The sequence below is a fragment of the Hirundo rustica genome, chromosome 4 (genome assembly GCF_015227805.2).
Source record: "Hirundo rustica isolate bHirRus1 chromosome 4, bHirRus1.pri.v3, whole genome shotgun sequence".
NCBI classification, from domain to species: Eukaryota; Metazoa; Chordata; class Aves; order Passeriformes; family Hirundinidae; genus Hirundo; species Hirundo rustica.
The window spans coordinates 52,044,691-52,059,815 of record NC_053453.1 but is presented as its reverse complement, the minus strand read 5'-3'; the positions used below and the strand labels follow the sequence as shown (position 1 = coordinate 52,059,815).

Sequence of the window (15,125 nt, the reverse complement as noted above, 5' to 3'; positions counted from 1 at the left end):
ATTCCAACACATCCAATGACAGCATCATCTCATTCTTTCTGCAGGTCCCTACTTTAGGTTTAAGTCTATTTGGAGACCGACAGACACACTATCCCAGCAAGCACTGGGTCTCAGGAAAAAGCTGTTACGCACACAGAAAGATGGGTACAAATAGAGCCTGACCAAAACAGTGCTGTTGGGCCCAAGAACTTACAAGAGGTACCAATATTGCTTGCCTGTATCTATGCAAGAGTATGGCCTTTTAGTGCTTCTACACCCTCCTCTTTCTCACATCCATGGAGCGGCACAGTGTAGAAATGGATTTAGAAGGGGTGGCTCTGCAGAGAGATCGCACCTCCAGGGACCTGCAAAGCTGGGTGAAATTTCAAGACCTGCAGTTGTCCTGCTGAAGAGAGTATTGCTCTCAGTTTCCATATCATGGAGAATACTACCACTGACCTTCTCGGGAAGATACTGATGGAGGAAGCTCCCAGAACCAGCTTCTGTGCCTGTTGTGTCCATCCTTGCAACAGAACAGGCAAGGGTTGAGCAGCTCTGGTAGCACCTTTAAATCCAATCTGACTGTAACTATTGTACACCCAAATTGCACGCCGTCAGGTGTGCGTCCTGTCTCCAGAAATTCCATATTCCTTAAAAAAAAAAAAAACAAACAAAAAACAAAAAAACCCCACCAAAACTGTACTGCGAGAGAACAAAAGGGCTACAGCAGCAACACCGCCGGCCCCACCTCGTGGTGCATCGATTGAGATGGGCGAAAACATGTTAGAAGTTTATTGAGGGCGGAAGCTCCTCGTGTGAAGAGGGCAGGGAGGCTATTCCCAAACGATTGTAGCCAGACGCCGCGGCCAGATCCCGAACGCCGGTAGCAGACTGATGAGGTAACTTGGCACCTCCCCGCCCTGGTCGCCGCCCTCAGGGGGCGCGCTCACGTGACCGCGCCCTCAGCCCGGGGCCGAACGGCGCGTGGGGGAGGCGGTGCTAGGGGGGGTGCGGCCACGGGATGAACCCGCCCACCGCCTCCCGCTCCTCCGCCGCCCCGCCCGCCCTGCCGCGCACGCGCGTGCAGCCGGACGAGCCGATTCACGCACCCAAAATGGCGGCCGCAATGGATGTGGACACCCCCAGCGGAGCCAACAGCGGCGCCGGCAAGAAGCGCTTCGAAGTGAAGAAAGTGAGGCCCTGCCGCCGCGCTCCTGCGGCTCCTTCCGGAGGGAGGAGGGGGCTGGGGCCGGCCTGATGCCGGCGAGCGGGACCGAGAAGGGGACGATTTCCCGCTCCCCTCACGGAGCCGGGCGCCCGGTTCCGCACCGGAGCGGTGGGAAGGGCGAGGCGAGGCCTGCGGGGAGTCCTGGCGTGCGTCCTAGCCAATGGCTGGGGTGGGCTGCCGCACGTGCAGCGGGAGCTGGCCAATCAGCGGGCGCAGCTGGCGGGAGCCGGAGCGGGGCGCCGACGGGGCCGGGCCGGACGGGGGATGCCCTGGTCCGGGCTCCGCCGCTCGCCTCCTTCGCACGCTGCCTCCCCGACGGGCCTCGGCCGCTCCGTACCCTGAGCCTCGGGGCGGCGAGCAGCGCTGGAGTGCTTCCGCCTCCCCGTCACCCAAACCGCCTGGGCTGCCCCATGTGCTGCGTAAAATGCTTTCTGCAAATGTCTGTGGCTGACTTTTTTCTCCTTATTTAAATCGAGCTCAATAACAACATGTTAGTATGTTGAGCAAATGTTCTCATGCCACCCTGGTTTTGCCTCCTCGCTCAGGGCAGCCATAATGCCGCTCTCCTATCCAGTGGCACCAGTTTGTCAGCTGGGTCATGGTGATGGTTTGAGGCTCTTCATTAGGGTGTAGAGAAGCAGGGACAATTGTGGGCTGGTACTAAGGTATAGTTTGAGGAAAAGTGACCCCTAGACTGAATATCAGTAATCATTTGCAGTGATTCCTGCTTGTGAATGAATTTGTTTGAAATGCAGCTGTTATCAGTGATGAGGGAAACTCCTGGATCTGTGCAGAAGGAAGTGTTTGGGTGACATAATTGCTTGTCCTTTGGAAATAGGGACAGATATAATGACAGTGGTAGGAAGTGGCATCATTTATGTGTCAGTGGCATTCCTGCTCCCCAGCAAGGCACCAAGACTTTCGTTGCATGTGTGGCTCAGTACAGGCGTGTGGGCAGTCGGAGTAGACCATGATGGAACAAGAGATTAAGTGCTGGAGTGTATGGAAGAAATAAGGTTGAGTGTTGAGAACTTTCATCTCAGCTGCCTTGAAGTATGGATGATGTCTGTGAGAAATGAGTACCTCAGCCAGAAGGCCAGCTAAACTTGAAGTTGGAAGATTGGGGGGAAAAAACCCTGAGATCACTACTGGCACATGTCCTGAAAGATCTAGTAGTATTGGAATACTTTTTATATCGGTACTAATGAAAAATTGAAGAGCTTATCAAAGTCTAATACTGCCTATCAATACTTGGAAGCTGGTTTTCCTCCTTTAGTGTCCCAAACTGGGGGAAAGCAATGAAAACATTGAGATGGAAATGGAACACAGTAGAGAAGATTTACTATTGCACAGTCAGTGCAAATATATACTGAAAAAATGTAAGGAGGAAAAAAATCTATACTACTTAAGTAGTAAATGAAAATTATCCCCATTACCAGTGCAATATTTTGGATTGCTTTGGATGTTGAAGGCAGGCCCGTTTATTTAATAAGTTTACAAAAGACCTGATTATGGGTTTTGTCTGGAGGAATAAAAAGGTACCATGTTCTTCTGCATAGCTTGCCCTAAAGTCCTCAAACCCTTCCCCTGAAGTAGCATGGGACAGTGCTATTACTTTTTTTATACATACAAAGTATTTGAGAGGTTGATTTGATAGTACTTTGAAATTTTTATATCCAGCCTTGGTGTTAAGTTGTTGCTTGTTGACCTTTTGTAGGGAAGATTATTCAGGATTCAGTGGAGAGTAGCATTAGAGATTTAGTTCTTGACCCCAACTGCTCTGGAAGGTGATTGATAGAAGAACTGTTGTAAGTAATGGGAATCCCTCCTAACAAAAATGGCATCTGAATTGGTCTTTCTCCAAGGGACTGTCCTTTCCTTCAGAACTGAGGATTTGGCATGAGCTGCATCCTTGCCATTTGATCTGGAATAGAAATCCAAATGTTTGCATTTGTTTCACAAGAAAAAAGAAGGGTGGGAGGATTGACTGTGGGAGTTACCTTGTTTTTGAGTGGGAAGGAGACATTGTGTCTAGGAGGTTTGAGAGAGGAATGTACCACTGCTTCCTAGTAACCTGAACTCATGATGAAGAATTACTCTGGACTTCTAAGATTTGGTTTTTCTTAAATATCCCAGCTTTTCTATTTCAAAAATATATGGGATCTTGAAGAATAGAAATTATTTCTGTCTGCTGTAAATTGAATCAAAACTATGTTTTTCTTTTTTCCCCCCATCTCTCCAGTGGAATGCCGTAGCTCTGTGGGCATGGGACATTGTGGTTGATAACTGTGCCATTTGCAGAAACCACATTATGGATCTATGTAAGTAAATGGGGGGGAACACAGTTTGGACTTGTATTTGATAAACAGCTGAAATTACCCCATCTGAGGATGTAATTCAGCAAAGCTTTCAGTTAGTAACTAATTCTTCTGCTAATCACTATTTTATGTAATGCTGAAGTCTCATAATCTATTTTTGTGACCTTTTTCACCATATTGCTTCTCCCTCACCCTTTTCTTGTGAAGGGTAGGATCACTTGGTGCTAGATCAACAGACATGATGCTTCTGAGTGTATTTTGAATGCAACAAAGAAGAGAAGGAGTAATAATAAAGAGGAACTGAAATTATTTAGAGTTGCCAGGTGTTGCTTGTAAAGACAGGTATTATATTTCAGAGTTGAGGGAGGTTGCTATGAGTGTCAGCTTCTCAATGATACTCATTAAGATGAAGTCATGTAACATACTCTGTGTCTGTTTCTGGCAAGGAAAGGCATGGACCAGCAAATTAATTTGACTCCTCATTCTATAAAACCTACCTTGCCTAACCAACTTCGTACTTAATCACTTACAAAGGAGAGTAATCAAATGGCAAAATAAAAAGATATTAATTGCTAGTATTGGTTTGATTTTTTTCTGTATAATCTTGATGGTTCGTTTCTATCATGAAATAGGTCTGTATGCATGAAGTCACTGTTTTCAGTCTCTTAGAGTATTGGTAATGACTACAAACACATTTATTTTCTCCTCAAAAATGACAAAGTACTGTTAGTACCATAACTATTAAACTTGTTTCAGTCATGAGGCACAGAAGACCTTTTAACATACCCCAGACAAAAATTTGCCTATATTCCTAGAATGTGAGGCTGGTGGAACCCCTCAAAACAAGCCTAGTGCCTGGGCATGGCCTGTCCTGATCCCACTGGAATAGTTTTGTTGCACTTTGGTTTGTGTGGCCACCCTTGGAACCATTACTATTGGCAAACTCCTATCAATGAGACTATATGGAAATAAAACACTTCAGAAAAATGAGACTTCAAGTTTATAGGAACAGGGATCCCTCAGCTATTGAGGGATGCACCTGATTTTACTTCATATTTAAATAATAATTACAAAATTACTTTCAGAAGCTTTGTGTGGGGTTTTTTTTGTTTGGTTTTGGCAGTTTTGGGGGAATTTTTGTTGTTGTTTTGGTTTTTGTTTTGTTTTTTTTTTTAATAAAGATAAGACACACCATAACACACAAGTCTGAAAATGGGTTAAGCCAGGTTCACGTATCTTTTTGGGGACAGATAGGTTTGTATTTTGAGCCAGCTACTGCCTATCCATTCTTCAGTTATTCTTGGTTATTAGACAGGGAATGATAACACTGAAAAGAACAGGGATTGTGAAATAAGTTGAGGTCCTGTAATGTAAAGATTCCCTTTTTAAGTGTCTCTAACCTGTACCATCTTGGAAAGAAGTTTCAAAAGAAGGTGGACACTTGACTACTACTTAGTCTCTCAGGTTTATAATATCTTAAAGAGGAAAGCATTTTGCTGACAGACAAATGGAATTTCAAAGATTTATTAGAACACAAGTTACATTTACAGAATTTACAAATGTATAGAATAAATATATAAAATCCTGTAATTCAAGATAATTACTCATGATAAGAAGGATGTATTTTAAGATAGGAGATGCCAGTGTGTTTCATTCAATCAATCCGCCAACAAAATTAATTGTACCTTCCATGACAGACCAAATATAGTCTCATAGATTTGCCTTTTTTTTTTTTTTTTTTTTTTTTTTTTTTTAATAAATAGCAAATAGGACATATGGGATGAAGAAGAGGTGTGGATGACCTGGAAGGAGAATGGACAAATGCTGTTTTTCAGTAGTAAATTTTGTTTATCAGTTCTTAAAATATTTTTTAAAACCCTCCCAATATGTGGGTGGGGGTTGAGAGTATATCGGCAGATTGGGAAAAACAGTAAAGGAAAAAGGCATTGGTAATTTTTTTTCTCTTTTGAGTTGCTCAAGCTTAACATTATTATATTGTATGAGCAATGTTATGAGTAGCCTGGACTGCAAATGATGGACTAAAATTGACAGCATACAGAGTAGAAGGGATATCTAAATTGGTATTCTGAGATCAGTGTTGGCTCTGGATTTGCTTACTTCCTTGTTACAGATCATTAATGTTATTAAAAAACCCTTTAATTAGATTTTCAAACATAAGATGTGAAGTGATGGCAAATTGAGAAAAAATTAATAGAATGTGCAAGGAAGAACAACACAAGATTCTATTTGATAAAATGCAGGATACAAATGTCTCCCACTCCTAGCAATGAAGAGAAACCTAGAATGAGAAAACACTAGAGGAGTGATAAGTAATGCCAGTCATGGTAATGAAAGTTTATTAATGTTGTAAAGTCAGGCATCAATGTTAAGGTGTCATGCAGTTCTCTTCATGCATGTGCCTTATGACTTGGTAATAATGTGATTCAAAGGATCCCCCCTGCCCTCAGTTTGGTTTGTAATCAGTGTACAGAAGGAATGAGTAGATTTTCAGTTCTTCTGGTGCTGTCACTGCAACATGATATGTAAGGGAGTATTAACAGTGTGTTTAGTATATTGGATTATCTTCTGGTCTAAAATATGTACTGCCTTATTGTGGTGAAATGACCAGTATAGCTTTGAACTGTGTAAAATGTGCTATCAAAGTACCGTCTCCTTGTTTGATGGTAACATGCCAAGTACCATGAATTCAGCTTCACAAAGATAGATATGTTGCATAGAATCCAAAAAAGAATCTCACAATGTTTATTAGATGGAATGGGTTTGGATTTATTTCTTGTTGTGTAAATATGCAGGTGATTTCTGCAATAGAAAATGCATAGGAAGTGGGCTGGTTCTTACGATGTCAAGATTCAGAAGCCGCCATTATATAAGATGCATTTCTGCAACTCCCTGAGTTGAAATGCTTCCATTGCATCTTTCACAATTATTTACAGGTATTTCAGGTTTTAGCTGTATCTTTCTGTCCTCACCTGCAGATACTCCGTCAAAAGCAAGGCAACAGAAGAGTCATTCAGTATTCCTTCAGTACCTTTTACTGTCTGACTCTTATGGCTTCTTTTGGGTCAGCAGATGGTAAATAGCTTCTCTTTCTTTCAAGAGACAGGATCATCAGCTTTCATTCTAGGATGGAGATCGTCCACGTTTTATTTATTATTTGTTTTTTATTTGTTGATTTATTGTCCTTTTCTGAAATGAAGCAAGTAGGAGACCAAAAAATGCTTCAGCTTTTGGGAGGCCCTATTTTGGCAGCCAAAGGTAGCAGTGCTAGCAGTAGTCTCCAGCATGTTTGATGAGGGTTCTAAACCTGCGTGTCTTGTGGGATGGGCTTTCCACCACCCCCAGAGAACCCCTCCTCAACCACTTCCACAAAAGTTTGTCTGTCCTCTTAAACTTTTGGGACTATCATGCTTTAGACTGTCAGTGAAAGTTTAGGTTTGCCAGTGAAAGTTGAATAACCCTGAAGTGAATGTCAGTGCTGCTTCTTTTCCTTACCTAAACCATTTTTCTTCCCTCTCACTCCCAGACAAAATACAGAGTCCTTTTAAATCCTGAAAAATTAAAAATTATGTTCATGCAGCTCTAATGTTAGGGTCTCTTAGAGAGGAATAAAAAAAAAGACAAAATTACATAAAAAATGGACTGATGGACTTAACGTCTAATATACCCAGTATTTTGTTTGCAGCAGGGAAGGAGAAGAAACAAAATAAGTATATTGTGTGCTGGAGTATTTTCCTTGCTTTCAGCAGAGGCTTTCTCAGTTAAATTTTGCTTACTCTTTGCCTTTTCTCCCTTCAGATGAATTTCCTCATCTTTTCCTACTACTCATCTTCTCACCATTATCTGTTACTGTACAGACTCTAGCCAGTATATTTCAAAGTTAATATACTATGCCCCATGACCGTGAGTCTATCCTGCAGTAACAGTAAAATTGTTGCAGTGATCTCAAATGTAGGATTTTATACAAGTATCCAAAGTAATTGAAGTTCTTCAAGGGTCTTGAGCATCTTCCATATTCTTATTCAGATTTTATTGCTGTATGTATTGAGATATTCAGGAATTAAGACATCAGACCTTTCAGAAGTACCAGATTTTGTTTTCTTCTATAGACAGGCAAGGGATTGAGCTTTGGATTTCCTGCTGTGGTATATCATATCTTTGATGTAAACCATATGATAAATACAGGTTCACTCAAATCTTGCAGAACAGCTGTTGCTACTGAGTTTCTTTAGACAGCGGTCTTGTTTTGAGTAGTTCCTCATGACCAAGGTTAATTGACATTGCTGCATCTCAGAAAAAATGGGCCTTTCTTTTATTTTGTGCACCTCTGCACCTGAAAAGTGTGAAAAATAGAGAAAGGAATGAATGGGACAGAACAGAGATCACATTTTTCAGCCAAAACTGTGGGATTTGAAAGTTTTCAAATCTTTAATTGGTGAGTCAAATTCCTTTTCCTCTAAGCTTGTTCAATTGTACAAAGAGTGAACAGAGAATTGGAGCTCATTCAGACATCATCTTTGCCAGGAGAAAAAAAAATGTGCAGAACAAGAAAGCAGCAAGCCCATGTATTGAGTTCTAAGCTGATCATCTATCAGCAGATCTTTTTAAATCATTTGGGCTTGACTCTTAAAGACAGCATCCTTTAGCAAGAAGTAAAATGTTAGTGTTATAGGTTTGTGTTGCTGATGGTGGAGGAGTTGAAAATATCTTTTTTCTTCTGAATTTTCTTCTTGAGCTGGAGCAGAATTGAATTATTCAGGCCTTAGAATGGAAAACTGGCTTGTAGGATTTATTTTCTCAGTGTTCTTTTTTCCTTACTTTTTCATCTCCTTCATCCACGCTATCTGACACAAAAGCCCAAAACATAACCCAAACTCATAAATAGATAGGGTTGGGGATCCTCAGTACTCAACTCCAAGGTATAAAAAGTCCAAACTATACTGTATTTCCTATTGTGGATTTTTGGGATGTACTTACCTATCACAAGACTATAAAATAAAGGCAGGCAAACTCCAGCATTACATGAGCAAATTAATTTGCAAATAAAGTACATAATGTTTGACAGGAACATATAAGAATTTATATGAGAGAAACCTGGGTAAGAAGTTAAAGTAAACGTACTATCAACTCATTGTCAAAAGACAGCTCTGTGAACACAAGAGGAAAAAATGAAAATATTTATCCTTGAAATTTGGGAAGCAGACACATGTTGCCATCAGATGAGCTATGTACTCTTGCCCTCTGGAACTCTGAAATACTATAAAGGAAGGACGAAATCAGGATTAAGTATGTTTTGATATGATACTTTTGTTGGAAAAACAGTACACATTAAACCATAGCTCTTGATACTTTCTGGTGTGTTAAATACCACAAAAGAGCTCTTCCCCTGCCTATTATGAAGTAATCTACCAGTCAGAGTTGCATGTACATCTTCAACTCCTGTGTATGTTTGTTCAATCTTTATTTTCACAGGCATAGAATGTCAAGCCAACCAAGCATCAGCTACCTCTGAGGAGTGCACAGTTGCATGGGGCGTCTGCAATGTAAGGAAAACTTTTATTGTGTGGGGTGATGCTCTCCTCCTTTTTTGAAGACATGGGACAGAATGAGTTGTGTAGTATGTTTCACATAATCCACCAGAAATAAGAATTTTAAAGTCCTTATGTTTCCTAGAATGTAGAAATGAGAGAGAGAAGAAAATGAAAGATAGAGAGATGTAATAAGACACAGAAGAAAAGGGAGGAAGATAAGCCTTAATTTTTTTTTTTTAAAGGAATAATAGATCTTTCATTCTGAGCCTGATTTTCCTGATCATGGATTGTTTAGGAGTTATACCTTTTCCTTTCCCCCAGTAATAGGATCACTTGGATGTCAGCCTGCTTTATTTGTCTATGTGCAGACTAATTCAATGAGTCAATCTAGGGTAACCAGGTGGTTTGCTTCCAGTTTTGGGGGAAGATAAATCAATTGGTCCCACTAGCATGTGAACTCCAGACTTGAATACTTCACTATCCTGAGCCTGAGTTGGAAAATAAACTATTCCACAGTGGAATAACTTCCTGATCCTCGGTCCCTTCTTTACTGTATTGTGGGATTGAGTTACAATGTGGTAATGCTCGAACAGGACTATAAATGTTGCAATTCTGTTTGCAGAGGACAAGAGCAAAATTTTTAACCCTGTTAGGATATTCTAGTGTCAAAATTATGTTGTTGTGTGTGAGAGTCACCACAAGTGGAACCTTGGTTTTAAGTAGCTGTATGGGATAAGGGAAAGGATGCCCTTATTAAACACATAAATGAGATTTTTTTTTTCTTTCTAATTTTGCAAATTCCTTTTTATTCAGGCTCTGGTATCTCCTGCAAACTGTCAGGAAGCTTCCTTCAGCATGTATACATTCGTATCATCCCTGCTACTCACTCTGAAATCCTCTCTTTTTTTTCTGATTATGCTTCTTATCAGCATCTGCTCTGCCAATTTTAGCAGCTGCTAAGCTCTTCACTCCCTCCTTCATCAGAAGTCAGTCAGTTGCCACTGCATACACTGTGGAACAGGCTCCCTGCTGCTGTTTCACTAATGTTTCCTCCTCTCTGAAAATGTGGATCAATTCCTTGGTGTTTGTCAGCTAATTGACTGATCAGTTGTCCCCACTTTCGCCTGCAAACTCTTACTACTCTCTTCTTACTGTGATGCTTTCAGTGGTAGTTTTCACATTGAGATGCGTTCATACATTCTGAAATTATGTGGTCTGAACTTTGTCTTCCAGCACGCTTTCCACTTCCACTGCATCTCTCGCTGGCTCAAAACTCGCCAAGTATGTCCACTGGACAACAGGGAATGGGAGTTCCAAAAGTACGTATTCTGCAGAGATTTCAGGATGAAAAGTCCACTTGTCCTGTAAATATAAATGATCGATGTCAGATTGGTGTGTCTGAGGGCATAGTTGCTGTTCAGAGAGCTTCCTTCCTTAGTGACCTGGTTCTAAATGAGCTCTGAAGGAAGTCCGAACAGCTATGGGGTATGTGAGAGCTATTAAAAAGTAGTGATTTCTACTGACATTCTCTCTAAAGAATGGAGAGCAGGAGAGAAATGGAATTAGCTAGAAGTGGAGTCTCAGGTGAATACTGTGCTGCTGCATGAAGAATTTGGGTTTAGAGGGTGACCTGAATTCAGCTGCTTGGGTTCCAAAGTATTTCTGTTGAGGTGCCAGACATCATATTGGGTCCCTCTGTTATTAGGATGATTTATTTTATACCTCTGATAGCATCAGAGATTAATACAGCTGATTCCCTAGCATTTGGAAATTAAGTGTCCATGTAGCCATTCCTGCAGCTTTGGCCCATTTATTTATAATTGCTGTATTGTTTGTTTTATTTAATATTTTTTAAAAGTCTTATGTTAAGAAGAGTAGTAGGAGATCCAAGAATTGGTTTTTGAGGGATAATGGTATTTTGAAAGGTAATTGTCCATTGAGAATAGTTGCCTATCACCTGCTTAATTCTGCACCGTTGAACTAGTAATCTTTTCTTGACTGTGGATTTTTCCTCTCCTCACCCACTTAAAAAAAAAAAAAAAAAATTCTAGTCAGAGTCCAGACTGAAACAGGTATTATAACTGTTGAGGATTGTGTTTGGGATCTGGTACACAGTCAGTTGTGCAAGTCATCATTGACATGACAACTGAAGTACCATAATTTTGATATTAAAGTGTTTTCCTGAACTCACAGTGAAAACTGAGTCCATGCTGCCTGGGTAATCACTTCATATTGCATGGGCAGCATGATGAGAAACAGAGACATGAATTAATATCTTCTGATGTGTGCTCAGTGTTACTTCTGGGGCTGTAACAAGCTTTGACCTTGTTTTATGCCAGATATCTTTGAAGTGGGATTCAGGACAAAAGATGGTACCGAGATCTTTTCCACATGGTGTTGTGGATTGCTCAGGCTGTCTTCTAACTGGTGTCTGGGCAGACTTTTAGGGGCAGTGAAATGTGGAGAACTTCCTAAGATTTCCTTAACAGCCTTTAACCTTCATCCCATTTACATGTTAATTATGCTGTGGTAGGATGAAAATAAATCCACCCAAACCAGCACTCCTATGAATTGTAATTTTTAAAAGAAGTATTAACATATTGTCTGTTTACAGGTATGGACACTAGAGAGATGGTCACACCCTTCTTGTTATGTCATCAAACTCGGTTGTTCTTGTCACTATAGGTTTGCTTCAGTGACTTGGAAAGTCAGTAATGTATATGATTCTTCTTTCGTGCTAATTTCTTCCTATTGTATACCATTGAATAAAGTCTTGCTGGAGCTTCCTGTCAAAGTTTTTTGTCTTGTCTTCAGGAGTGGGCAGTTGGAGCATGAGACAGGAGAATTATCTTCAGACCAGGGACTTAAGCTAAGCTTAACTCTTTAGCTGGGCAGTGCTTCTTTTTTGCTATGCCAGGCTTTTGGCAGTGAGTTTGGTCCCACTCCCACGCAACTGAGAACCACACCTTTGGCTCACTGAGGTCGGTATTAAGCTCCATTGTGTGGTGCAGTGGGTGCAGGACTTGGCGTGGATAAGAGTAGTTTATGCAAATAGTTTTTTGTGTAGACATGCTTTTTTACAGCAGAGTTGAAATGATGATCTATACAATTAGGGTTTGTGTCATCATTAGAAACTATTCTCTCACTTCTGCTCTCGAGTTTGACTAGACCACTAGACCACTTCCCCTGCAGAGGAATTTTCACTAACTTCCCAGTTCCAGCTGTTTAGTTTTGGAGAACAGAAATGGGATGTCACTTTTTGTCAGTGTTCATAAAGCATGAACACTATTTCATGTGTTGAGTGAAAGTAAACTCAGGAAATCCATGTGCTAAATTGGCTGGAAAACTAAAAGTAAACAGTATATAAGCAAACCAATTCTTGGTTTGCTTTCTAGTGGTATTTTTCCCAGTTCAAACCGAACCCTTTGAAAACTACATAATGTTCTTTTTGGTGTCTCTTCTGCCAAATGGCCTAGTATCCTGCTCACTGCGTCAAATTTTGCCCTCTGTCAATAGCCTCAGCAGATGCTGGGAACTGAAACAGCATCCAAGAAATTCTTCCTGCTACAAAAGGCTGCCTCTTTATATCAGCAGTAGTAGACATGGTAGATTTCTGTCCTTGGCTATTCACGATACCATCTTTGGATGTCATTTTTTTGCTGGTTGCTGAAGATGGGAATTTTGATAGCTGATGTTAAACATGAGTGTACTGTAGTGAAAGGAAATAAAGATGGTCATTGACACAACCAAAACTTGCAGGGTTTTAGTAATTGCTGGGCTTTCTCTAATTTGCAGCACACAAATGTGAGGATTATTTTATAAGTTGGTGTCGTTGCTCTGAAATGATACGGCTTGCTGTTTTCCACCCTTAAGAAGAAAACTGTAGGACTAGAAGTGTTTATAGCTAGACAGTTTATTTACCATGTGTCTTGGTGTGGAAGACAGGTATCTGCTAGGGAGAGGCAGGGCCTCTTCTAGGAATGGGGGATTCCAATCCCTTCCCTCCAAGTTATTATAATTTAGAAGATTAAAGAGGCTTCTCAGTCAGAGCTATGGGGAAAGGAATAACTTTACTAGTTCTTTACTAGTAAGTATAACAAGGCAAACAAACAACAACTACAGCATTAATAATAAACAGAACCAGGAACCTCGAGGGGCCTTGTCTCACAAAGCCCGTGGCAGTCTGATCTCTTGGGACCCTGAGAGCACCAAGCTGGAATGGTGGAAACTCCCGGGCTGGTGGATGGAATAGCAGGGGTCCCCAGCAGGCAGGGGGGTGTCCTGGCAGGCAAAGGTAGGGGTGTCCTGGCAAAGTGAGCAGTGCTGAAGAAGCCACAACGACTGGGCAGGGGCTGACCCAGCTCCAGCGGGGCAGGCGAAGGGGCTCAGAATTCCTGGGCACTCCAGCAGATGATGGATGGTGGTAGAATTCCCAGGACCGGACCCTCCATTAACAGTGGATTCCTCACATAGTAAAACGATGCCCAGAGCAGGAAAAAAGAAAAAGCAACTCCCCCAGCCCTCTCCTTTTCCCTCCCCCAAACTTTGTGTGACCATCTCTCTCCCGGCCACATCTTTTGTGTTAGTCAACTACTCTCTAAGTATCAGCACTTTGTTTCCTAGTAATTTATGGGGAAAAATTCTTTAAGACAAAAAGGAACAAATCTAATCCCCAACATTATCCACCCCGAATTTTTTCCCATACCAACACCTTATATTGAATGTAAACCTTTAAATTCTATATATATATACATGTAGATATGGATACAGACACAGTCACAGTGTTCACCGAAAAACAAAGTCCCCTTGAGGTATGTATCGGGTCTCTGCATCCTTTTACATCACCCACCTTGTGCAGCCAGGTCCCTGAGTGAAAACAACCACTCGGATGGGATTGTCTTTGCTGGAGGCAGAATTAATCCAAACAGTTTTTCCCAGCATACCTCTCATGTGTACCACTGGAACCTTGTCTCCATCTCTTGTTCTCAGGGGCTCAGATTGGGCAGGGCCTGCTCGGTTGGTGGAACCTCGAGTGTTCACTAACCAGGTGGCCTTTGCTAAATTAATCTCCCAGTTCTTGAAAGTGCCCCCACCCAGTGCCGTCAAAGTGGTTTTAAGCAGACCATTGCACCGTTCAACTTTCCCAGCTGCTGGTGCATGATAAGGAATATGGTACACCCACTCAATGCCATGTTCTCTAGCCCAGGTGTTTATAAGGCTGCTCTTGAAATGGGTCCCATTGTCAGACTCAGTCCTCTCAGGGATGCCATGTCGCCAGAGGATTTGCTTTTCAAGGCCCAGGATGGTGTTCCGGGCAGTAGTGTGAGGCACAGGGTGGGTCTCCAACCATCCAGTGGTGGCTTCCACCATGGTCAGCACATAGTGCTTGCTTTGGCGGGTTTGGGGAAGGGTGATGTAGTCAATCTGCCAGGCTTCCCCATACTTATACTTGGACCATCGCCCGCCGTACCACAGGGGCTTCACCCGCTTGGCCTGCTTGATTGCAGCACACATCTCACAGTCACAGGTAACCTGAGAAATACTGTCCATGGTTAGATACACCCCTCGGTCTCGTGCCCACTTATAGGTGGCATCTCTGCCCTGATGACCTGAGGCATCATGGGCCCATCGAGCTAGGAACAACTGTCCCTTGTGTTGCCAGTCTAAGTCTATCTTTGACACCTCTATCTTTGCAGCCTGATCTACCTGCTCGTTGTTTCAGTGCTCCTCATTAGCCCGACTCTTGGGGACATGGGCATCTGCATGATGGACTTTCACAGGTAGCTTCTCTACCCGAGTGGCAACGTCTTTCCACTCATCTGCAGCCCAGATTGGCTTTCCCCTACGCTGCCAATTGGCCTTTTTCCACCTGTCCAGCCAATCCCACAGAGCACTGGCCACCATCCACGAATCAGTGTAGAGGTAGAGCTTTGGCCACTTCTCTCTTTCAGCAATGTCCAGGGCCAGTTGAACAGCTTTGAGTTCAGCAAGTTGACTCAATCCACCTTCTCCTTCAGTGCTTGTGCAGCCTGTTGTGTGGGGCTCCATATG

General features: G+C 42.2%; 1 protein-coding gene across 1 annotated transcript; it reads left to right on the top strand.

Moving 5' to 3' along the window:
• The first annotated feature begins 1,015 nt into the window (after positions 1-1,015).
• On the top strand, positions 1,016-11,868 carry RBX1 (ring-box 1). The gene is made up of 5 exons (XM_040062861.2): positions 1,016-1,171; positions 3,450-3,528; positions 9,016-9,086; positions 10,308-10,393; positions 11,689-11,868. The coding sequence occupies exons 1-5, from the start codon at positions 1,094-1,096 to the stop codon at positions 11,699-11,701; spliced, it is 327 nt and encodes a 108-aa protein (XP_039918795.1). The 5' UTR covers positions 1,016-1,093; the 3' UTR covers positions 11,702-11,868.
• Positions 11,869-15,125: the final 3,257 nt, after the last annotated feature.

Excerpts from the sequence above, each read along its gene's own strand:
- RBX1 (XM_040062861.2), top strand. The coding sequence starts at position 1,094 with ATGGCGGCCGCAATGGATGTGGACACCCCCAGCGGAGCCAACAGCGGC. Across the intron at positions 3,529-9,015 it reads AAACCACATTATGGATCTAT|GCATAGAATGTCAAGCCAAC; the intron begins GTAAGTAAATGG and ends TTATTTTCACAG. Across the intron at positions 9,087-10,307 it reads TTGCATGGGGCGTCTGCAAT|CACGCTTTCCACTTCCACTG; the intron begins GTAAGGAAAACT and ends TTTGTCTTCCAG.